This window comes from Eptesicus fuscus, chromosome 12 (genome assembly GCF_027574615.1).
Source record: "Eptesicus fuscus isolate TK198812 chromosome 12, DD_ASM_mEF_20220401, whole genome shotgun sequence".
In the NCBI taxonomy this organism is placed as follows: Eukaryota; Metazoa; Chordata; class Mammalia; order Chiroptera; family Vespertilionidae; genus Eptesicus; species Eptesicus fuscus.
In genome coordinates this window covers 48,411,946-48,437,553 of record NC_072484.1, presented here as the reverse complement: position 1 = coordinate 48,437,553, position 25,608 = coordinate 48,411,946, and the positions used below count along the sequence as shown (strand labels likewise).

At 41.3% G+C, this 25,608-nt stretch overlaps 1 protein-coding gene across 1 annotated transcript in view; it reads left to right on the top strand.

The window, feature by feature from the left end:
• Window positions 1-25,608, top strand: part of RTTN (rotatin) — a 125,106-nt gene that overhangs the window by 32,221 nt on the left and 67,277 nt on the right. The window contains exons 12-23 of the mRNA XM_054724269.1: window positions 2,154-2,366; window positions 3,601-3,713; window positions 4,980-5,106; window positions 10,849-10,974; window positions 12,213-12,329; window positions 13,077-13,216; window positions 16,742-16,913; window positions 18,545-18,644; window positions 20,615-20,703; window positions 21,094-21,211; window positions 22,251-22,347; window positions 22,980-23,048. Of these exons, the coding sequence (XP_054580244.1) occupies window positions 2,154-2,366; window positions 3,601-3,713; window positions 4,980-5,106; window positions 10,849-10,974; window positions 12,213-12,329; window positions 13,077-13,216; window positions 16,742-16,913; window positions 18,545-18,644; window positions 20,615-20,703; window positions 21,094-21,211; window positions 22,251-22,347; window positions 22,980-23,048 (1,481 nt within the window). The remainder of the gene's footprint in view (window positions 1-2,153; window positions 2,367-3,600; window positions 3,714-4,979; window positions 5,107-10,848; window positions 10,975-12,212; window positions 12,330-13,076; window positions 13,217-16,741; window positions 16,914-18,544; window positions 18,645-20,614; window positions 20,704-21,093; window positions 21,212-22,250; window positions 22,348-22,979; window positions 23,049-25,608) is intronic.

Below are 25,608 nucleotides of genomic sequence, written 5' to 3'. Positions count from 1 at the left end.
CCTGGGCTATATTCCTAGAAGTGGGATTACTGGGTCAAATGGGAGTTCCATTCTTAACTTTTTGAGGAAACTCCATACTGTTTCCCACAGTGGCTGCACCAGTCTGCATTCCCACCAGCAGTGCACGAGGGTTTCTTTTTCTCCACATCCTCACCAGTACTTGTCGTTTGTTGATTTGTTCATGATAGCCATTCTGATAGGTGTGAAATGGTAAGACCTCATGCCTTCAGTTCAGTAGCAGAGGTAGACACAAGATGCTGGGCTCATGTTGTTTTGATTTGCATCTCTCAGATGATTAGTGACTTTGAGCAGGTTTTCATATGTCTCTTGGCCTTTGGTATGTCCTCTTTCAAAAAGTGCCTACTTAGGTGCTTAATAACTTGTTATTAAGTATTACAAATGATTAATATATCCACAGGTCCAAGTATTGATGGAAAACCTAATTATCAGTTGTATTATATAGTTTATTTATTGCTTTTTTTATTATAGTTTTTTCATCTGTGTGCTTATTTGGGCAGGAGTCAGTTAATACAGAAATCAATAAATTGTTTTATTTTGACTTACGTTAGTGTTAGAAAAATGAAAAGCCAATTCTCCAATTTTTTTGAAGGTAGTTATTTTTTATTTATTTGGTTTTGTTTTTAAAGGCAAATCCATACCGGTAATTTTTGGTAGCTCTTCTAAATATATTTAAAACTTGGAAGTTCATTAAAATAGTTAATATGGTCATTGAAGAGATTGTAATCAAAGTATTGATTTATAGATGTTTATAATTGTTTTGATTAAGAACTTTAACATGAGATCTAAACAAAAATGCTATTCCAGTGCTGTTAAATCTCTCCTTCAGTTTATTTAAAGACAAGGTTATGCTGCCCTCTGCCTGTTGCTAGCCCACCAAAAATGGAAGTAGAATTTGGACTCTGAAATTTTCTACCTCATGAAGTTGCCAGTTCACTCTTTGCTTCCTTCTCCACTGAGTGTTAGCTTCATGAGGGCAGAGGTTCCATTCTGCTTCCTGTAGTGTTTCCAGACCTGCAGTGGTGTATGCAGTGGTGTATGCCATGCAGCAGGGGCACATAAGTATTTGCTGAGAGGGAATAGTAGGTGATCAGGTAATTCAGTTGCTTTCTCTTTTTCCCCCACTAGGACAGTTCTTCACAGAATAATGAAATTTTGCTTGACTTCCCAATAGCTGTTGTCTTAGTAGTCCGGTTTTATTTTTATGCTTAGTAATCTAAACATTTGATTCCTATTGTTTCTGATATTTAGTTGATAACATTAAATTCCTTTGATTTAAAGGCATTATTTAGCTGATTCAGCTCTTAATCTTAGACTTTCAGGTGGTTAACGATTATCTTTAAAATAGGTTACTTATGAAATAAATCACGTCCAAACTTTCTGTAATAAAGACAGCATTTCAGCCATAACTGAGCTCTGCCCAATGATTTTCTCTGCCCGATATTGAATTTTTAACTTTTTATTTTCTTAATTGATGCATAAAATCCTATCATGAAGTTAGAATTATTAAAAAGACAAACAATACTTTCAGTTTAAATAATTGGTTTAAGGTTATAAAACACATAAAATATTCCATTTGGGGCCTGTTGACTTTGTACTAGTTAAGGATCAGTTTTCTGTGAGTATTATAGAACTGTTTTAAATATTTTGTTGAATTTTCCCTTCCCTCTCAATACAAACAAAACCAAATAAAAAGCGGTTTCTGTTTAAATCAGTCTTTGGTTATACTTGGTTTAGTGTTATTCAAAGCAGCATGTACTTACTGAGCCCTGGGGTATGTGCTCAGCTATGGTGGCAAAGTGTTCATGTTTTTAGGAGTTTATTGCATTTTTGTGTGTGATTTGTGTGCTGGGCCCAGGGGAGCATAATTCTAAGTGTTGGGGTGGGACGAAAGAGGTATCCTATATCCCAGGCTTGGGAAAGAGTTGAAATGTGGACTTGAGATATTCTGGGCATAGGAAAATTGTATTGAATAAAGCCATACAGGTAGATGGTGTTTTGGGGAATAGAGGTTTCTTTAGAAAAGCAGAGACGTTGAGATAGAGAATTATTTAGAAAGTTGAACTACATTTATACTTTACCATCTTTATCTAAAATGTTTTTTTAATTAACTTTTTTCCCCCCCATTTGTCAAGGCAAGCCACTTTTTACCAGAGTCTATGTCAGCAGCATTATTTCTAGTTTCCTTGGACATGCCTATTTCTTTGGAATATCCAAATATTCACGAAGCTGCTGTGGCCTATTTGGAACAGCTGAACTCTGAAAACTACAGCATTTATAAACGAGCTGCAGAGGCCGTGTATTCCATTGAGTGTACCTGTAACTTCCTGTCTGTTGTTGGGAAGGAGGTAAAAAGCTTTATTAATATTAATTTAATTTTTAAATTCATTTGACAAAATATTTAGAAAGTGTACCTATACTTTTCAAATTGATGTACATATAATAGTTGAATTGTTAGACGTAGGATATATTGTTAGTGAATGGGTCAGTTATCAGAGTAAAGTAAGAATATGGTTTGTATAAAAGTAAAATGAAGACTTTAGATTAATGAATGGTGTATATAATGAAACCAGTAGTATGAAGAAAATGAGTAATTATTCTCAGTGTCTTAATATTTAATAGTGAGTCTCCTCTTTGAAGTGGCATACTGTGTATGAAGAGTAACACAACGTAAACAGAATTATAAGGACCATTTTAGTGCTTACTTGGAGACACATTTTTTTCTTTAATATTTATAGACCATTATTTATTCACACAAAGAGCCTGATATTGTTATTAAATAAAGTCATGAACTAGATTGTAAGGCATAGGCTGCCTTTGGGTACAATGTTGTAGCAATAATTATGTATTGTTCCTTATTCCTTTTAGAGATACTATTAGGATATTCTTTAGAATGTTATCAATGAAAGGGTTGAGTCTTAAGATAGACACTGACTACAATAATTGTTTTTGTCTGGAAATATCAAATTGGGTCCTGAAGATCTTAAAAAAATTGGGAAGAATTTTTATTTTTGCCCTTACAGTGGAGTCTGTCTGAAGCTTATATTTCTAATTTTCCTTTATTTACCCACTATTGTTTTTTACCCTCTTCTTTTTGCCATATCTTGATTCCCTTGGTTTCTTGTTTCCTCCATGATAGAATTTTGAATTGTTTTTAAGTTGAATTATTTCTGTGGCTTTCTGCATTGTCAAGTTAACCACACATGTATTGATTGCTCTCATGTTTTCAGAACTGGTCAGGATTCTAGAAGGGGGAGGTGGATTATAAGAACATGAGCCCTGCCTTGAGCTACAGTTAGCAGGGACATAGGACTACAAACAAGTAGTCAGAGGACCAGGCCACTCAATTATAAGGTTAAGCCTGCTCAGAGATAAATAATACACAGTCTCATGTGGCAAATGTAGGGATTCTCCCACATTTTTCTTCCTGGACTGACATTTTAGATGGTTGTTGAGAAAATGGACTTAAGCAAATGTGAGGAATCTCAGGGTCTCTGAATAATGTAATTTCTTAAAGCTGCTTAGATAGCTATGGAGAATTTTGTTGTATATGAATTTGACATGTATTTTTTTTTTTTTCAGGGAGAGAAGAATCTTTTAGAATTAGTGGAGATGGCAGACCACGCCTTGCATAGCTTTTCCTATCATTATCATTTACCTCTAATAGAGGAAATCATCTACCTTTGTTCAAAGATGTAATATTTTTTTTCTTAATATGATTATATTATAGGACATTGTATGTGTATGTGTGCATGTGTGTGTGTGCATGTATATATGTGAAGTTAGGAGCAGTGAAAATGAAATTGGTCTTAAATATTGTTATTATTTTTTAGTTTAAATTGCTTTTACATGTGTCTGATCTTTGAACTGTATATGAACTGTATTAAGACAGTTTACTGTTTTCTTCAAGAGTAAACTTTAAAATGCCATGCTACAACCTAAGTGTATTATCCTTGGATTTTACACATTTTTAAATAATTTTTATTTTTCCATTGATTTTTAGAGAGAGTGGAGAGGAGAGACACAGAGAGAGAAACTGAGATTGGTTGCCTCAAGCCTGCAACCAAGTTACATGCCCTTGACCAGAATCGAGCCCAGGACCCTTCAGTCCATGGGCCAAGGTTCTATCCACTGAGAAAAACTGGCTGGGGCTATACATTTCTTTTGGTATCCATTCAAACCAGGTATTTCATTTGGCATCATGTCCTTTGGGTTTATCCATGTGACAAATGGAAGGATTTCCTTTTTCTTTTAAAGCTGAATAACATTTTATTGTATATATACAGCTATTTTCTTTATTCATTCATTGATGGATGGACACTGGAGTTATTTCCAAAAATTGACTATTGTGAATAGTGCTAGAATGAACATGGGAGTACAGATATCTTTTCATGATATTGATTTAATTTTCTTTAAATATATATATACACCTAAAGGTGGGATTGCTAGATCATATGGTTGTTCTATTTTTTGAGCAACCTCCATGTTTTCCATATGGTTGCACCAATTGATATAACAAGTATAGTTTTTTAAAGACATTGTTAGTGTTTTTTATACTCTTTTTAAAAAATACATGTTTTTATTAATTTTAGAGAGAGGAATGGTGAAGGAGAGAGATGGAAACATCAATGAGAGGGAAACATCTATTGGCCTCTTTCTGCATGCCCCCTACTGGGGATCAAGCCTGCAACCTGGGCCAGGAATCAAACTGTGATCTCCTGTTTCATGGGTTGACACTCAACCATTGAGCCACACTGGCCGGGTTGTTTTCTGTACTCTGTGAGAGAATATTCCCTACCATGAAACAAGTGTGTGCTTAGGTAAATACTAATATTGGGTTAGTTAAATATGATCCCAGTTAGAAGAATTGGAATAGGAAGAAACCTCTTACACTATGCTTTTCAACTTCCTTTGTTTGGTATTTCCTTGCCTTAGATGTGGATATTTTATCTTTTTGCTAGCTGGAAATCAGCACAGGCCAGTCCATTACTACAAGGGGAAAGTCAGAAAGTGTTTCTGCGTATGTTGTCTCACCCATTGCTACAAGTGAAAGTTGAAACTTATCACTGCTGTCTGGAAATTATTAAGGTGGGTTTTCTGTCTTGTGAACTAACTGGATTTTCTTTTTATAACTCGAAAATTAAAGTACTTGACCTTTTAATCAGAATTATTATCATAAAAATAGATGGCAATTACTAGTCAACTCAAAGAAATTTAAATCAAATTCCCTTTATTTAGTAAGTGTGCCAATTGAATTGCTTATTAGAGGGTTTTATTAATAATTACATTTATGTTGTGTTATTTAATGATGGAAAACTCTAAGGAAAAATACCAGGTATTTAAAAGTGATCTCTGTGCTCAGGAAATACTTTAGGTTATTATGGCTCAATTTATGTAGTTTCAGGTCTGTTTTCTTAATAATGTTTTTCTTTTGGAACATATTTGTTTCCTATGTTTTTAAATTATAAAAATATTTCAGCATAGAATAATACATAGAATATTAACTATTTCAATATTGAAAAGACCATTGTACATAGGACAGTATTGAAAAAATACGTTTTTGTGTACTCTTGAAAATGCTCTATTTAACATTCTTGCAAGTACTATCTGTATATAATGGATTTTGCCATTTTTACTTCCTTTTTTATTCAGAGAAATAAAAATATTACAGTTATAGCAGAAGCTTCTTTTCTTTTCCTTCTTCCTTCTTCCACTAAGATAACCTTGCTTATAAAGTTGGTGTTTATCCTTCCCAACCATTGTTTTTATATATCTTTATTATATATGCATGTCTTTATAAATACTATATATATTACTGTTTTATACTGTACATATGTTTTTACTGCCTGTTCTTTTCATCTAATCATAGGATTTGAGATCTACCTGGTCCATTCATCTTAACTGCTCTTTAGTTGGAATATTCTTTCTTTTCTTTCTTGATAAACTGGAAGTCTGGCACATGAAATTTGTGCCTGGGTACAGTCCCTAGGCCTGCCCTGCAATCAGGACCATCTTCCCCGGCTGCCCGTGATTGGAGCCTGACGGCCAGGGAAGGGACCGAGAGGTCGGCCATTCCTGCTCGCTCACTGGCCCCGCCCCCGCCACGGGTCACCCTCTGTGTGTGGGGTGACTGGCAGGGCAGGGTCCTTGGCCTGGCATCACCCACGTCCCCCGCCACCCACACCTGGTTCCCTGTTCACCATCGGGTGATCGGAGCCTGCCAGTTGGATAAAGGGACCAAGAGGTGGTCAGTGTGCCTCACAGTGACTGGTCAAGCGTTCGTTCTGGTCGTTCTGCTGTTAGGGTCAATTTGCATATTATCCTTTTATTATATAGGATTATTATATAGGATATTTAGGTTCAGTCTACATTTTACTGAAATAAGTTTTTCTATATTTTCAATGACAGTCTGTGACTAATGGTACATATGTTTAAAAACATCTTGGCTTTACCTTACTTTTGAATGATAGCTTAGCTGTGTATATAATTAGTAGAGGCCTGATGAATGAAATTTGTGAAAGAGCAGGCCTTCCTTTCCCCGGCTGCCAGCACCGGCTTCCCTCTGGCACCTGGGCCTCCCTCCGACCGCCAGCAGGCACCTGGGACCCAGACTTCCCTCGCAGCCCTGGCTTCGTCCAGAAGGTCGTCTGGACTAATTAGCATATTACGCTTTTATTATAGACTAGAGGCCTGGTGCACGAAATTCATGCACTGGGTGGGGGGGTGTCCCTCAGCCCAGGCTGCACCCTCTCCAATCTGGGACCCCTTGGGGGATGTCTGACTGCCGGTTTAGGCCCAATCCCACAGGGCCTAAACCGGCAGTCGGACATCCATCTCACAATCCGGGACTGCTGGTTCCTAACTGCTTGCCTGCCTGCCTGCCCAATTGCCCCTAACCGCTTCTGCCTGCCAGTCTGATCACCCCCTAACTGCTCCCCTGCTGGCCTGATTAACACCTAACTACTCTCCTGCCGGCCTGATTACCCCCAACTGCCCTCCCCTGCCAGTCTGTTCGCCCCCAACTGCCCTCCCCTGCTGGCCTGATCTCACTCCCAACTGTCCTCCCTTGCTGGCCTGATCTTGCCCCCAATGCCCTCCCCTGCAGGCCTGATCTCGCCCCCAACTGCCCTCCTCTGCCAGCCAATTTGGTTCTGATTGGTTGGTTTCTATGCCAGTCAGCATCAAAAGCTCTGCCTCCTAGGAAGCCATTGGCTCCTCACACTTCACCCAGATTTAGTTCTGATTTGTTGGTTTCTATGCCAGTCAGCATCTCTGGGCCTATCAATGGGGCCTGATCAGAAAGGCAGGGCTGATCAGCAGCCCCGGTGGAGGCCTGGAGAGAAATGGAGGCGTGGCTGCTGACCAGGCCCAGAGAGAAAGGGAGAGGCAAGTGCTGATCAACAGCTGCCACAGAGGCTACGGATCAGACCCTGCTTCTCTCTTCAGGCCTCTCTCCGGGCCTGATTCGCAGCCCCCTCAGCAGTAAGTGCTGGGTCACCGTGCCTGCAGCTGTAGCAGTCAGTGCTGGGTCACCACGGCAACCCAGCGCTGACTACAGGACTGACTTCGGTTGATCGAACCTCCTGGTTGTTGCAGATGTGACAGACCCAGGGTTTTTATATATTAGGACTAGAGGTCCGGTGCACGCAATTCGTGCACGAGGGGGGGGGGGGGGGGGAGGAAGGGGTGTGTGTCTCTCAGCCCAGTCTGCACCCTCTCTAATCTGGGACCCATTGAGGGATGTCCGACTGCCCGGTGGGATCGGGCCTAAACGGGCTGTCGGACATCCCTCTCACAATCCAGGACTGCTGGCTCCCAACTGCTTGCCTGCCTGCCTGCCTGCCTGCCTGATTGCCCCTAATCACCTCTGTCTGCCAGCCTGATCACCCCCTTACCACTCCCCTGCCAGCCTGGTCGCCTCTAACTGCCCTCCCTTGCCAGCTTGGTCGTCCCCAACTGCCCTCCCCTGCAGGCCTGGTCACCCCCAACTGCCCTCCCTTGCAGGCCTGATCGCCCCAACTGCCCTCCCCTGCAGGCCTGGTCCCCCCCAACTGCCCTCCCGTGCAGGCCTGGTCCCCCCCAACTGCCCTCCCTTGCAGGCCTGGGTCTCCCCCAACTGCCCCCCCCTGCAGGCCTGGTTGCCCCCAACTGCCCTCCTCTGCCGACCCGGTCACCCCTAACTGCCCTCCCCTGCAAGCCTGATCGCCCCCAACTGCCCTCCTTTGCAAGCCTGGTCCCTCCCAACTGCCCTCCCCTGCTGGCATGATGACCCACAACTGCCCTCCCCTGCTGGCCATCTTGTGGCGGCCATCTTGTGTCCACATGGGGGCAGCCATCTTTGACCAATGGGGGCAGCCATCTTGTGTGTTGGAGTGATGGTCAATTTGCATATTACTCTTTTATTAGATAGGATAGGTTGACTGCTGTTTTTCCTTTGCACTTTGTGATACTGCTTTGTCCTTGTTGCATAAATGCAAATCAGTTATATTAACTAATAGTAGACTTCATTGTTGAGAAGTCTACTATTAATTAATATAACTGATTTGCATTTTATTCCAGTTGCTTTTAAGATCTTTTTCTTGTCTCATTACAATGCATCTTTGTATACATTTAAAACATTTATTTACCTGTTCAGCACTCTTCAATCTGAAAACTCATGTCTGCCCACATTTCTGGGTAATTCTTAGTCATTATTATCTCTCTTAACTTTGCTATTCTCTCCAAATAGAGCACTCATGAGATCTATTTTAGACTTTATTTTACCTTTTGTGTCCTTAAGGACCTGTATATTTTCATATCTCTTTTTGTTTTGTTTTGATAAAATTCCTCAGTGCTGTCATTCAGTATGCTATTTCTTTCTTTAGCTATGTCTTATTGGCTTTTTAAAAATTGTGGAAAAATATACATAACATAAAATTTACCATTTAAATCATTTTTAAGTGTACAGTTAAGTGGTATTAAGTACATTCATGTTTTTATGCAACCATCAACATTATTCATCTCCAGAACTTTTTCCTTTTCCCAAATTGGAACTCTGTACTTGTTAAACAATAACTCCTCATTTCCCTACCCCTCAGGTCCTAGCAATCACCATTCTACTTCTATCTGAATTTGACTATTCAAGGTATCTTATCCTACCTAATAATAGACAAATATGCAAATTGACCATACCTCCAACACACCCACAAGCCACGCCCACAAACCACGCCCACCATCCAATCAGAGCGAGTATGCAAATTAACCCATCCAAGATGGCTACAGCCACAGAGAGCAAGGTTTCCCAGGCAACAGAGGGAAACAAGCTTTCCGCCAGCCGTTGCAGGCCTAAGCCTCCACTCAAGCTACAAAGTTTCATTTATAGAAGGTAAACAAATTCAAACAAATGGCGGCAGAATGGAGCTTGAGAGAGCAGGCCAGGGTTGCCGCCGGCAACAGGGGAAGCAAAGCTTTCCGCACACCCTGGCCGGGCCCTCCCGCGTAAGGCAACAAAGTTTCAATTATAACCCCAACAGAAATGGCTGCCAGCACGGAGAGAACCCCAGGCTTGGCTCTGTTCCAGGCTACAAAGTTTCAATTGTAGAAGGAAAATAAATTCCAGATACCAGAGCCTCTGCTTGGGTTGCCAGGTGGCGTGGCCGGCCTGCAAACCACCACAGGCCCCTCGCTCAGGCCACCCCATGCCCCAAGGGAACCCCACCCTGATCAGGGACACCCTTCAGGGCAAACCAGCTGGCCCCCACCCCTGTACCAGGCCTCTATCCTATCTAATAAAAGAGTACTATGCAGATTGATCATCACTGCAACACACAATATATCTGCCCCCATGTGGTCAAAGATCCTGCCCCCATGTGGACACAAGATGGCCACCACAAGATGGCAAGCAGGAGAGGGCAGTTGGGAGGCACCCGGCCTGCAAGGGAGGGCAGTTGGAGGTGATCAGCCGTGCAGGAGAGGGCAGTTAGGGGTGACCAGGCCAGCAGGGGAGGGAAGTTGGAGGCAAACAGGCTGGCAGCAGAGTGGTTAGGGGGTGATCAGGCTGGCAGGCAGAGGCGGTTAGGGGCAATCAGGAAGGCAGGCAGGCAAGCAGTTGGGAGCCAGCAGTCCTGGATTGTGAGAGGGATGTCTGACTGCCCGTTCAGGGATCGTGCCTAAACGGGCAGTCGGACATCCCTCCAGGGGTCCCAGATTGGAGAGGGTACAGGCTGGGCTGAGGGACAACCCCCCATCCGTGCACGAATTTCATGCACCGGGCTTCTAGTATTAGTAGAATCATACATTTTATGTATGTGTCTGGTTTATTTCAGTTAACATAGTATCTTCAAGGTTCATCCATGTTATAACAGATCAGAATTGCATTCCTTTTTAAGGCTGAATAACCTGCTGTTTGTATGTACCACATTTTGTTTATCCATTCCTCTGTTGATGGACATTTGGATTAGTTCCATCTCTTAGCTGTTGTAACCAATGCTTCTATGAGCACAGGTATAAAAATATCTATTTGAGTTCCTGCTTGAATTCTTTTGGGTATACCGTTTATTCATTATGTTATTTATTTCTTTTATGTCTATCATTATGAACAACTTAATAGATTTGGTTGTCTCAACAGTTTGGTTATTCAATTTATCAAGACTCTGCTTGTTGGCAGAAAGTAACATAATACATATCTCATGCAGACTAAAAAACTTTTGGGCAAGAGAATTTTTTTCATCTCGAGGTAAAAGAAAAGTTTCAGTGAAGTGAAAACTAAAATTGGAATTGAATTTTAAACAGAGAAAGATGAATACTTTTGAAAAATCAGTCACTAATTTTAAAAAATGTTTTATTTTACAGGAATGTTTAGGTGTCCATAATGTCACTAAACCTGTGTCTTCACTCTGTAGTGGAATTCATTTTCTACTTCACCCAAAAGTCCTGTATGAAATCTCTGCATTTGGCATTCAAGATTCCAAAAATGAGGTATGGTGTGTTATAAATAAGTGCAAAAACTGTAATTCTTAGACATTCAGCTAAATCAAGGTAATATCCTAATATAACTAGAGAATATGATGAGAAACAGAAAATAAACTTGTCTTTGATGTTGAGTTCATACATGTTGTTTGTTTAAATAAAAAGAAATGTTATGGAAAATGTGAGAATCAAAATACAGGACAGATGAAACGTTTTACTTATGTTTTTCATCTAAGATGTAGAGAACCAAACAGTCCTTATAGTGAGCAGGTTATTTCACTGAGGCATATTTTTGTTCAGTGGAAGAATATACCCTAACTAGAGGCTCGGTGCACGAAATTCATATATTGGGGTGGAGAGGGGGTGTCCCTCAGCCCAGCTTGCTCCCTCTCACAGTCTGGGACCCCTCTGGGGATGTCTGCCTGCCGGCTTAGGCCTCCCCATGGGGAGCAGGCCTAAGCTGATAGACATCCCTCTCTCAGTCTGGGACCCCTCACTCCTTACCGCTCGGCTCGCTGCTCCTTAGTGCTGCCGTGGAGGCCGGAGAGGCTCCCGCCACCACTGCTGCGCTTACCAGCTGTGAACCCTGCTTCTGGCTGAGCAGCACTCCCCCTGTGGGAGTGCACTGACCACCAGGGGGCAGCTCCTGCATTGAGCGTCTGCCCCCTGGTGGTCAGTGTGCATCATAGCGACCAGTCATTCTGGTTGTTCTGCTGCAAGGTTTGCTTAGACTTTTATTATATAGACTAGAGGCCCATTACAGGAAGACTCCTGCAAGAATAGGGCTTCCTGTGGCCGTCTCCACCACCCCACCTGCTTCCCTCCCTTTTCTGCCGCCCTGCCTACTTCCCTTCCTTCTCCGCCGCCCCACTCCCTTCTGCAGCGCTTGGCTTCCTTCTACGCTGTCTTCAGTCTTCGCTCTGCGCCTGGATATGCAAATTAACCGCCATCTTGGTTGGTTTAATTTGCATACTCGCTCCTGATTGTCTGGTGGGCTTAGCTTGTGGGCATAGCGGAGGTACGGTCAATTTGCATGTTTCTCTTTTATTAGATAGGATGGTAAAAGGAAATCATTAGGGGAAGACTGGTTGGGAGCAGAGTGTAAGATGATGCTACAGAAATAGGAACATTTGAAGGATAAGATGTTACTTATTGCCCCTTTTAGATTTTATCATGTGTTCCAGGTGTGTCCAGCAACTCAGGGACCACCTCATTTTGTCGGGTGTCTTGTCTGTGTTATTGGGCAGGTGAATGCTGCTGCCAAGGCCATCCTGCTATACCTGCTGCAGGGACAATTGATGATGACAGCGCTGACCTGGAACAGGTTTATCGAGTCTCTGTGTCCTGTCATCCCAGTGCTGCAGGTATGACATGTAGCCTCCCTTTCTGATCTGTGGATGCATGAACAGTAAGGGTTTCTGGCAGAGGTGTTCATCTGTGCATGTGGGCGGGAGGTTCAGAGTGAGGTGTGGGCACTTAGAAGTGACGTGAGGAATAGAATCAGCCTTATGTGAAGGCTTTCTGGCCAAGCTATCAGTGCCTTTAAGTAGACTTTCCATAACTAAACTTGCTTCATGAATGATTTCTATGCATATATGTAACTAGAGTTTTCCTTTGGTTAATGAACTCTTGGAAACAGCATTTTTAGCAGTCCTGTGGGCGTTAAAGGAGTGAGGGAAGTCCAGGTCCCTGACCCTCTCAGAGAAGGTGGAGGTGGGCAGTGCCCTCAGAGGAACAAGCTTGTAGAGCAGGAGCTGTGAGGCTCATGTGGTTCGGTTCCACGCAGGTACGTCTGCCATATTCCACCTCTCTCCTGTGAGGACAGGTCTGAAGACCCAGGGGCCTCATCTACTAGAGTCCCAGGAAATAGAGAAGTTGGCAGGTGTCCAGAGGATTGGCATATTTTCCTGAAGTTCTTCAGTATTATTTTTAAATAGTTGTAGGTAGGTTTTTTACCTCTTGTAGGTTATTTTGAAAAGTAACTTTTTAGCTGAATTGAGAGATATTTTTGAGTTGCCTGACAGGTCAATGTAGTTCTTATTTTTAAGTTAAAAAATTAAGCAATGTGTATAAAATCAAACAATAATTTCTTTTTTAATGAAACCTGTTAGGGCTATGCTGACCCAGAAGACCCTCTGGGGAACTGCATCCTCCTCCTAAGCAAGACGAGTTCTGAGGGAGACGAGGGAGTCCTCCCCAGCACCACCCGGCTCAAGTCCATGCTGCGGCTCCTGCTCGTGAAGAAGCCGTCGTAAGTGCAGCAGAGGCTTTTGAATGTAAAAGATGAATGGGGCCATTCTAAGAAAGTATAGTGCAGTCATTACATCAGTCTGGGACAGAATAGAATGAGGAAGGTGAAGGAAAGTGGTTCTTTTATTAGAAAGAGAGAGGGAACCAATGGGTGAAGCTGTAAGCAGATGCAGGTGTTTTGGGTGCTTTCCTGAAACATACTGTCCACTCCCAGCGCAGTGGTTGCACCTGCATCTGCTGTAGCTGCTGCTCTCGGGGCTGTTCGTAGTGCTGTGCGCGGGTAGGGGAGCCATGCAGATCAATAGATTGCAGACGGTACAGAGCATCTCTTCGTCTGCTCTCTTTAGAAATGGTTAGCCTGGAGTGATCCTTTTCTAAACATCTGTTCTGAAAATTCAGGATTTCACAAAGATGTAGTAGACAGTTGCCTCATGTACTAGAGTGTGTGGGTGGTTTAATCTTGCCTGGCTTGTCCTTTGACATTAGTGTCAGTATCCTTTTGACTCAAAGAAAAGCAGAAGTGTGGTTGCTCCCTATCTGTCAATGCAATATGCATGCTCTCTGGTGCTCTCTTAGGTAACTGGTTAATTTTTCCTCATTGACAAGAGAAAGAAGTTTAGTCAGAAGGATAAGCAGTGATGAGAAGAAAGAGTGGATTGAAAAATTGGGAGGAACAAACATGTTCTTTTGACAGTGGACAATTCTGTTCTCTCCAACCTCACACCACAGTAAAACAGCAGCTTATTTATAAGCAGATGATCAGACTGAAAATAAGGAAGTAGGTGGAAATAAAATATGAAGAGAATAGAAGGAGGAAAATTAAAAGGAGAGATTATAAAATCTCAATGTAGTGTAGAGAATAAAGTTAGGGGTAATGCAGGGCAGATGGAGTGTCTGTGCTCCCGGGGGTGGGGGATTGGTTTCCACACTCACTTTCATTCATGTTCTGGTGTAGCACGATCCCTCCACCAAAATGGTCACTGAACACAAGAAGTTTATTTCCTGTTCACCCTTGGGGTCCCAAGGTCTCCTGGTAAACAGATATTCTTAGCAGGCAGGGCACTCCAGGGACTTAGAGATCCCCTACCAGGAGTGAAGGACAAGGCCAGACCTCTCTTTGAGTAAGGTCCTACTACACAGAACTTAAGACAGTTTGGATTACATCTTTGCTTTCATTTTTTGATTCATTTTGCCATAACCCACCAAACCATAAATTCTATTAGGCAGGAACCCTGTACATTGGCTAATCTTTACACCATCAGCACTTCATGGAGTACCTGGAACATAAATATGCTCTAAATGTACTCATTGAAAGAAATAGTGTAGAGGAATGAATAACCGGATTCTGCTGTCCCAGGCTAAACCCCAAATGATGCTACTTTTGTAGACCAGAGGAGGAGATGCGTAAATACATGCTTCACACATCCCACTCTAACTTTCTTACTGTGGTGGTGACTGTCCATAACTGACAGCATTGGACTGGAATGAAAGGAGCAGGGGAAAAGCATTACGTAGGTGTCTTTGCTGTTCTTAGCTTTCAGGAGGTTACAAAAAATGGGAGAGGGAGAGTTTGCCTGATACTCACACCATCTTGGAGTAAATATTAGTCTCTAGAGATGATTTTTATGATTTTAAATTCCTGGTTAGAATTGGGAAGCACTTACTGAGCATCACCCATGTGCCTGAGAACTGAGGTTGGCTGTGGAAACCCAGCAGCACACAACACAGACAGGTCCTTCCTGAACTGGGCATGGAATTGAGAAGAGAGGTCTGATTAATTATACTTGACTAGAGGCCCAGTGCACGAATTCATGCACAGGTGGGGTTGGGGGGGGGAGGGATTACAGGAGGTTGGCCGGAAGCCCTGCCCCCAATCGGGGTGGGGAGGCCCATCCGGGGCCCCCATCGGGGCCCCCATCGGGTTGGCTGCCGCAGTGTGCGTCATAGCAGCTGGTCATTCCAGTCGTTCTGGTCACTTGGCATATATAGATATATATATATATGTATGTGTGTGTGTGTGTGTGTATATATATATATATATCTATATATATATATATATATATATAAATTGTAAAAACGCTAGACCAGTGCTATGATAGAGCACTTCAGGGTGTCAGGACACAGCAAGGTGACCCAGCCCGTGGCTGTGGTAAGGAGCCCCCTGAGTATGCAGGTTTTAATTGTCTTATAAGTAGTACTTCGGTTATCACTTAAAATTTGCCCAGTTCCCATGTAGTTCAACAGCCTGTCAGGTGTGATAGGTAACTGGTTGTCACACTCTCCCAACTCCATGCCCTTTGCCATGTGATGGTTTTCTGTTTTCCCATCCCATTGTCCAGTAGCATGCAGTATGTACTCTTTTCTTAAAATCTCAATGGCCTCAACAGACCTTATTCCTAATCCATTCCAGATAAAACAGAATTATGAAGGGAATCAAAGTATTTCCATGTTCATATCTGAGGGGAATCTGTTTGATCCCTAAAATAAGATTTTTATACATTGCTGTGATACTAGGTATTAGTGTGATACTTCCCTGGAGGTCCGATCTAACATTGATTCTGCTCATGGATCATTTTTGTGATTGAGAACGATCACTGGACTTGGAGTCAGAATTTAGATTTAATTTGACTTATTGAAGTTGAATGTGATGTTGACTGATGTTCAGAGTCATAGTGAGTCTGTTTCTCCATTTGTAATTACTGATTATTCTTTAACCTTTTGCACTCGGATGTCGAGTGTGACTCGACACGGTTAGCATTAGAATAAAGGAATCGAGAAAAAAGCAAGTGAGTGCAAAGGGTTAATTCTGATGTTTAGTAATAAAAATAAAATTGAAAGAATGATTGTAAGTTATCCTATATAATAAAGAGGTAATATGCAAATTGACCATCACGCTCTCAGAGGAAGGCTTCCTACGACCAGGCCAGCAGGGGGGTTAGTGAGGGACGACCAAATGACTGAACAAGCAGGCTGCATGGGGTGACCAGGCCGGCAGGGGGGGTTAGTGAGGGACGACCAAACGACTGAACAGCAGGCTGTGTGGGGCCACCAGGCCGGCAGTGGTGCAGTTAGGGGCAATCAGGCCGGCATGCAGAGGCAGTGAGGGGTGATCAGTCCGGCAGGGGGGCCAGTTAGGGGCGACCAAGCAGGTAGGCAGGTGAGCAATTAGGAGCCAGGGGTCCAGGATTGTGAGAGGGATGTCCCGACTGCCGGTTTAGGCCCGATCCCTGGGATCGGGCCTAAACCGGCAGTCGGGACATCCCCCAAGGGGTCCCAGATTGGAGAGGGTGCAGGCTGGGCTGAGGGGACACCCTCCCCCGTTCACGAATTTCGTGCACCGGGCCTCTAGTACACTAAATATTTTAATAGAAAAAGTAAAATGTTTTAAGTAATTTCATTATAAGCATGACTGATTACTGTGTTGATATATAATAATGTGTTGTGACTGTAGACTTCTGTACTTTGTAGACATTTGCATGTTACAGAAGGTTTGCAGTTTGCAGATTTGCGTACTGTGTTTCCGCAGGGTCCGTTCACTAGCATTGAAGCTGTTAGTCTGTCATCTTACCAGGGAGGAGGGGGCTGAGAGAAAGCGCCCTGCAATGGATGCCAGAGTTCTCGCCAAAGCTACTAACTTATTTATCGTGAAAAAACCTATTGAACTCAAATTGGATGACAGGAGAGAGCTGATTATTAAGGTAACTTTTGAGTTTATTACTGTGTGGTTGTTTAATACTGAACAGATTAATTTCTTGAGTGTCTACCAAATGCCAGGTACTATGTCCCTTTTCATTTAGTGCATATACCACAAATGTAATGAATTTGAATAGTGTCTTAAGAACAACATAAGGCCAATTTAGTGGAAAGAAATTTTGTGATGACTCTTAAGACCATATGTCACTGACATAAAGCTATTTAGAATTCTTGTTCTCATGTTGGAAATTGTCTACAATAGCTAGAAGGAAAAAGTTCCTATGATAAAATTTTCAGCCTCTTCAGTGTAAGAGGTAAAAATAATATAGGTGTAAAGGCAGTTTATCTTTTCAGTGTAGAGCAGCCCCCTAAGCCTGTGGTAGCACTGTAGACCCACGTGGAATAGAATTGAGGCAGGATAGTAAGAAGCTGGGAAAATTCCTTGGCAAGTGAAATGGGGAAACAGACAGACAGCTGATTCAAATTGGCCCTGCCCAGCATCCTGTCTCACCCACCTCCTTCTCCCCACACAGTCACTCCCTCAAGCATTAAGACCTCAGGACAATGAGTTTCTGATTGGCATCAAATAATCTTAGGAACAAAGCCCTGGGTCTGTTAACCACAGAGACAGTCTTAAAATGGGAAACACATTCAATGTTCTTTCAACATTGTTTGGGGCCGTATGACAACCATGGCAGGAGGATTAGAGAGCCTTCCCTGGCCACACACCAGGTCCTGTTGGGGACTCCCTGAGTCCTAAGCACTGGTGGTCCTTCCTGTGTCCTGAGTGTGGTGGGGAGGAAGGCCAGGAGTGGCCATTCTAGAACTGTCTTGTGAGTACTTAGGGCCAGCAGATAGTGGGTGGGAGAAAGGAGGAGTGTTGTCTTTGTTTTCTTCTTCTCTTCTCCTGAGTTTTGCCAGCTCAGACCCTGTCTTAGCATGGATGTCAGTCACGGTCTGGTATTGGGGTGGTTTTGTTGGAGTGCTGGGCAGCAAGTTCCATAGGGCTGCCTTCTTTGTGGTCTCTAAGTGGGAGGAAAGGGACAGGGCCAAGGGAATTGCAGCTGTGGGCTTATGGAGCAACAGAAGTCCTGAGTCACGAGTCTGGACTGCTCATCTCAGGGTTGCCTGTTCCTACCTGCAGGGATGTTTTTCCTGAAATTCTTTAGGGAGCTAGTGGTCAGGAATGACTTCCTAGCAAAAATATACATTAAGAGGCTTGCCCTAACCGGTTTGGCTCAGTGGATAGAGTGTTGGCCTGCGGACTGAAGGGTCCCAGGTTCAATTCTGGTCAAGGGCATGTCCCTTGGTTGCGGGCACATCCCCAGTAGGGGGTGTGCAGGAGGCAGCTGATCGATGTTTCTCTCTCATTGATGTTTCTTTCTCTCCTTTCCTCTCTGTAAAAAATCAATAAAATATATTTAAAAAGAAAAAAAAGCTCATTGACAGGGTGGCTCTTTGTTTGAGGTCCTAAGTTCCTCCCTGACCTAGTACATTATTGTTGCATATTGACATGTAAATATGCCATTTATTTAAGTAAGTTGACTTTGAGCTTTTGTTCTTATAGTATGAACTATAAAAGTTTCTTGGAAAATTGGAAGTAGATAAAAAAATTTTTTTTTCTTTTTGTTTGCAGTTGGAGACTGTTGAAAAGGTATATGAAATCTTTATCTCAGATGACATTGACCTTGTTTTGAGAAAGTCAGCTGCAGAACAGCTCGCTGTGATTATGCAAGGTAATATCTTTGGTTGCTGTCTTGGGTTGGCAGACATTGGTTGCTGCTGGGCCTGGTTTGTCCTTTTTATAGCCCTTGAGTTAAGAATGGTTTTTACACATTTAAAGAGTTGTTAAAAAAAAAATGTGGGACACTGTATATGGCCAGAAAAGCTTCACTTATTACCGTCTAGCTCTTTATAAAAAAACTTTGTTGACCCTGGTCTGCATTATCTTTATTTTACCTGTAGAATGTCACTCAATGGAATTACCTTCTAAGATATTGATCTAATTTCAACAGTAAATTGCATGTTTCTTCCTCAGTTTACCTAGTATATGTAATTTTATTTTGTCCCATCTTTCTTAGAGAAATCAATCAAACAGTACTTTGTGGAAGGGTAAAATAATAATGTACCATAGCTGTATTTTCTTTAAAGGCTTATTTAAAAAAACAACAAACTTGTAAAATATACAGTTAACTTTGTAGTGTTGTTAGTCTATTCTTTGGATTTTTTTTTTCTTTTTCCCTATATGTGACATCTGTAACTTAGCTTTAATATTTGAGAGAAATGATAACTTTGTACTTACATGAAAAGGTTTTTACTGAGTGGGAAAATGGGGCATGGTTAATATTTCTATCCTGGCATTAGTGGGAACTGGGTGAGAGGAATTTGAAAAAGCATACACAGCCTGCCTGTGGCTTTAATAGCAGTAACACAAACTCTAGAAAATAAATCCCTACAAATGTGGAGAACCTCGACAAAAACGATTCAGAAACGTTTAGAAATAAGTGTTCTTTTAGTATTATTAACATTTCAAAAATATAATTTTGGTATGCACTGTGTTGGGGGGACAGTGGAAACTACTTTTTCAAAAAGTGGCCGCTAAAGATAGTTGGAGTGAAAGCTACTAGTCCAGTATGAATATGTATATTTGTTTGTTTCTCAGTGTATGTATTCATTGAAACTATAGGAGAACAAATTAAGAAAATTTGTTTGTAAATTGTTAAAATACTTGTACCTAATCTAGAAGCAAGTAGATTTTTGGAGCCAGTAATATCTCGTGTGTGTCTGTGTGTGTCTTAGTTTGTTTGGGCTGCTATACTAGGATACCATAGACCAGGTGACTAATAAACAGCAGACATTTGATTCTCACGTAGTTCTGGAGGCTGGGAGTTCAAGGTCAAGGAGCCAGCAGATCTGGTGTTGGGTGAGGGCATGCTCCGTGGTTCATAGGCAGCCTTCTCCCTGTGCACTCACCTGCAGAAGGAGTGAGGGAGCTCTCTGAGGCCTCTTTCTCAGGGCACCATTCCCACTCTTGAGGGCTCCACCTTCACGACCTAATCTCCTCCCAAAGGCCCCACCTCTTAATACCATCACATTGGAGATTATTAGGTTTCTACATATGAATTTTTGGGGACATAAATATTGAGTGCTTAGTAGTGCACACACATATATACTTATTAAAAAGTAGTTCATATTCTTTGGGGAATATATAGTGTATGTTATAATCCCTTTTATATTTGCTATTAACAATTTGAGGTTAGAGATCTTATTAATAGAAAAATGATCATGTTGTAAGCCATATTTATACATTAACTTGTGAAGAATTCTAAACATTTTGAGTTAATGGATTTAGAGAAGGGAAGAATTATCAATGAAACAATGTAAAGCCAATAATTTGTCATATACAAATACAAGGATTCATTTGTATGCATAAAATTCTAGTACTTTTCAGAGTGAACTAGTTAATTTAATTATTATTTTTTAACAGGTTTATTTTTTACAGTTCAGGAGTCAGATCTGCTTGTTACTTAATAGTTTTCAAGTTGTTCAGAGGTATATTAAAGAAAAAGTTTAAAGTTTTATCTTCTAATTTAAATACCAGGTGTAAATATTTTTAATAGTTTGCAAGTTATGTGGATATCTGTTCTATGTTATTAAAACTACAGGAAATGTTTTTTAACTTTTAGTAACTTTTTTTTGTCTACAGATATTAAAATGCATGCTGTGGTGAAAAAAATGTGCTTAATTGACAAGATAATTGAGTATTTAAATGAATGTGTGGGTGAGGATGGTGAGGTAAGACTACTGCACATGTAGACATGTTTTTACAGATTGGTATTTTTATTAATCAGATCCTAAAGTGAATTCAGCTGAATTTGCATTAGTCCTTGGAGTTTAAGTCCTGACACCCATTACCTTCCTTGTTCATTTGTTTATTTCTAAGAGTGTAACCTCTGTAAAGAAAAACTAATCTTAATATTTCTATATGATGTATAAGCCCGAGTATTATTTTCAGTGGAAAATAATTCTTAATATTTGTTTGCATTTTTGTTTCACACAATTTTGATAAAGCATACAATTTAGAATGAGATAATAATAAGACTATGATAAGATAATACTAGAGTCTGTTTTAGCTCACCTTAGAATTAATGCACATAGAGTAACTGTGTGTTTCCTTCTGGCCAGCTGATAGAATGTCTGATCCAGCCCAGCCTCACGCTCCTGAGGAAGGTTCTCTATGCGGACCCAGGCGCCCGTGTTTCCCTCGCACAGCAGGCTTCTCTGCTGACCCTGCTGTTCAGAGGTAAATAAGACACATTCTGCTAATGGTGAAATCAGTCTTAAGCTTTAAGTGGTATTGTTTAACTGTAGGAAACATTTACTTTCCATTTAACTTACAGAATAGCAAACTTTTAAAATTACTAAAACCCATTGCAATAGAAAGTGTTCAGTACTTTTGTGGAAGCTTCCTGGTAACCCTGTTATTGAGCAGACCTTGGAACTGGGAGAGGCTGACGCCTTCGATTGTCCTGTGCACATTGATGGAGCTGTCCTTTGGAGCTCAGACAGTACCTGTTGTCTGTAAAGAGAGAGCTGTGGCTGCAGTCACTACTGCCTTCTTTCCAGCATCTGCTTCCTCAGCCTTGTTTGTTTATGCCTTTACATCCTGAACCTTTGGTGTGATATCTGATTATGTTGTTAAATGAGCATTAAGAGTGGCTTGTAATGGTCAAGACATACAAACCAAAACAACACTCGCACAAATACAACATTTTAAAGTCAAAAGTCTAAGTTCTATGATTATATGTTTACTAGAGGCCCGGTGCACGAAATTCGTGCACGGAGGGGGGTTGTCCCTCAGCCCAGCCTGTACCCTCTCCAATCTAGGATGGTGGGCGTGGCTTGTGGGCGTGGCTTGTGGGTGTGTCGGAGGTATGGTCAATTTGCATATTTGTCTATTATTAGATAGGATAGGAAAGGGCAGATATTGAGATCTTTCAATGAGCAAACTTTAGCCAAACCTTTAGACTTGGCAAACCTTCTTAGACCCTGAATCAGTTTGCTTCTGATGAACTGAAAGTGGCCTGTGCCCAGTGAGCAATGTCTGTGTCTCTGGGAGTCAAAGGCTCCTCCCACACCTACCAAGCAGACACTGTTGTCGCAGCCTCCAGGTGATGCACACACACTGCACATTAGAGGGCCACTGTGTTAGTAATGTCAGCTTATCTGTCAACATTGCCTTTCTCTGAGAATGGCATCTCTTCCCTTCCAGTTAAGATATTTTAAATTTGAAGTTCATCCTTTCTAATATTTCATAACATTATGCTTCTTTTATTTTTCAGTTTCCTTGATATTTCATGAAGATTGTACTGTGGTGACTGAAGTTGGAGCATTATTTTGCCTCCTATTATTTGATGAAGTATCAAGAATGGATATGTGGTGAGCACTAAGACTTAGAAAGTATTTTTACTCACAATTATTTATCTAAGGTTTCTGATGCAATCTTATATCAACACATAGAAATTTCTAACTTATGAAGCTTATGCTGTCCATGGTAGATATACCTCGGTTGATTTTGGGTTTGAGTAAGCAGTAATAAAAAACCCATTGACTCAAAAAGTCACCCTGAACTTTTATTTTTGAACATTATGAACTACAAAATTTTAAATTACTGCAGTAATTTTTGTTAGTAATACATTTTTCAGTACTCAATTTTACGTGTTTTTCTTTAATATTTTATTTTACAAAATCCTTTAGGAAGATGTTTAGGATGATAATATCTGTTTACCACTGAGCTTGAGCAGGGCCAGCAGGAGAGGGCACCAGACCCATCTGCCAGTCCAGCACCCGCATGGTATGAATCATTTATCATATGGACTTCTAAAGAAAAGCAGAATTTACTCTTCATAAGCAAATCCAGGAAGTAGCAAATTTGTTAAAACTACACTAAATGATAGAACCAGTTGCACCTTGTGAGTTAAGTTTCAGTCAGGGAAGTGAGACAAGTTGTATTGTTTGACAAAGCTGTGGTCCACTCATCTGTTTCCTCTTGTGTTTTCTTTACGAACCAGGTCTGTTATTCCTCCCAGTCAACCTGCTTCGCCATCAGTCTTCAGTTTGCCGGTTTCCATTTTTAGAAGGTGACATATTTCTGTCTTTGTTGTTCTTGAAGGAGAACTATTGTTACAGAAATGGACATGAGAATCTGTCAGTCTGTCACAGTTTTCACATAGCATTTAAACCATGTGACTTAGTGTTTGAATATTCCCTTCACTGTGTGCTTGGAGAGGTCAGTGACTGTACCTCTCCAGATGTTTCTACAGAAAGGTTGGAAGAACTAGACAGTGAACACTGGCATAACTTCCAGCCTAGATTTAGCAGTTGTTAACTCATGGGCCTCCTCTCTCTTACTCTCTCTCATATATTTATTTATATTAATTTTTCCCCTCCTAACCTCCTAAGTAAACTTCAGACATACTTTTATTTCCCTCCTAATTATTCTAGCATGTACCTCATTAAAGCTTAAATTAAGGACATTTTCCTACATAACCACTGTACATACAACATGAATAAAGTATACAAATTCTGAGTATTGTTGATAAATTTTTCCAAATATGCCATGTAACTACCATGCAGATAAGGAACATTGCCAGCATTCTAGGAAACCCCTTCATGTTCCTTCATTACTTTCCACCACCCACATAGGTAAATCTATCTTAATTTCTGTTACTATATGTTATTTTTGCTGGTTTTGCACTTTATAAATAGGGTATATTCTTGTGTTCAGCTTCTTTTGCACCACGTGGGAAGATTTGCCTGTTGGTCATTTCCACTGCACTCTAGGGTTCAGTGTAAGAATGTACAGCAATGAATTCAATGAATTTGTAATTCTGTTGCCGATGGGCATGTGCTTTGAACACACATGGGTCAGAGGGTATTTATATGTTTAGTAGATGCTTTCAAACAGTATTCCATGTGGCTGTAGTAGTTTCATTCCCAGCAGCAGTGTGAGCGTCAGCTGCTCCACACTCTCACCAGTGCTGGTATTTGCATCACCCACTCTTTTTTTTTCTTTGTATAAGAATGTTCATAACACCCTGGTCAGTTTGGCTCAGTGGGTGGGGCATTGGCCTGTGGACTGAAGGGTCCCAGGTTTGATTCTGGTCAGGGCACATGCCGAGGTTGCAGGCTCGATCCACAGTAGGGGGCGTGCAGGAGGCAGCCGATCAATGATCCTCTCTCATCATTTATGTTTCTATCTCTCTCCCTCTCTTTCCTCTCTGAAATCAATTAAAATATATTTAAAAAAAAGAATGTTCATAACAGCTTTGCTGATACTAGCCAAAAGCTAGAAACATTCCACATGTCTAACAATAGGAAGAATTGATAAATGAACTGTGCATACAATTGTACACAACCTGTGGAAACTATTCTTCACACAACAACGTGAGTCTCATAGACCTAATGTTGAGTAAAAGAAACCACCAAAGGGCATATATTGTAGATTCCATTTACTTAAAGTTCTTCAACAGGTAAAGTTGACCTATGGTGAGAGAAGTCAGAACAGTAGTTACCTCTTGGAAGAGGTTAAGGAGAGTAATCAATTTACAAGAAAAAGAGAAAAATAAACTTTCTGAGATGATGGATATGTCCTGTATTTTATTCTGGGTGGTGGTTACACATGAATACATATATAAAAATCCATCAGGCTGTATACTTAAAATTGTGTATTTTAAAGGTAAGTAAATTATATTTTCTAATTTTCACTGTTGTATGATATTCTGTTGTTAGACTCTAGTACAGTTTGTTCCTTTTTCTGTCAGAGTATTTGGGTTGATCCTGTGTTTTTGCTGCAGTATACAATCCTGTAAACATTATTGTATACTAGTAGTATGACTCCTGATATATGTGTGCAAGAATTCCTCTTGGACACATTCTTAGGAGTGAAATGTCTTGATTGTAGACATCACCCACTCTTCATGATCTTCGGGTTTGGCTAAATAATAAAATATACAATTACAGTAAGTCATACTTAGAATGAGATGACATGTGTGGTGCTGGGTGCTGTTTTGACATAGAAGCCCTGTGTCCCACTAGAAAAGATGATCTCTGGTCAGTGTGCCCAGGCCTGCTCTCCAGGTCCCCACAGCATGTCATAGAGCTACAGCACTCAGCGCTCAGAACTGTGGCTTCCCGCTATCCCACATCTCCCAGTACAGATGCAGGGAGTCATCCTCACTCTCAGCAGAGCAGCTTAGTAAGATTGTTGACATTCTACATCTTTTTGGTTGTCCGGTTGTCAGGAGCCAGAGAGTTTGCTCAAGACCATATTTGTCCACAGGGGAAAAAACGGGCTTTGTTAAGCTTTTACTCACAGTAATGTTATTTTTAAAATCGTTGCCCATCTGGTAGATGTGTAGTGGTTTCTAAAACTGGTCATGATGTAGTACCCTTTGCTTTTTATTATTTTCTTCCTTCTACCTTCCTTAGGTTTAATTTGCAGTTCATGTTCTAACTATTAAAGGATTGTCCTTTGATTGACAGCCTCCCTCTTTTCCTTTAGTACCAGTCCTATCAAGTAGGCTCCTGTTCTGGGTCCTTTCCACTTAGCCCCATGAGTCTTTTACTACTTTCTTCTTTCTGGCACAAAGAGATGTCCCAGGTTCACCTTCAATTTCCCTGTCTCAAACCTAGCATTAG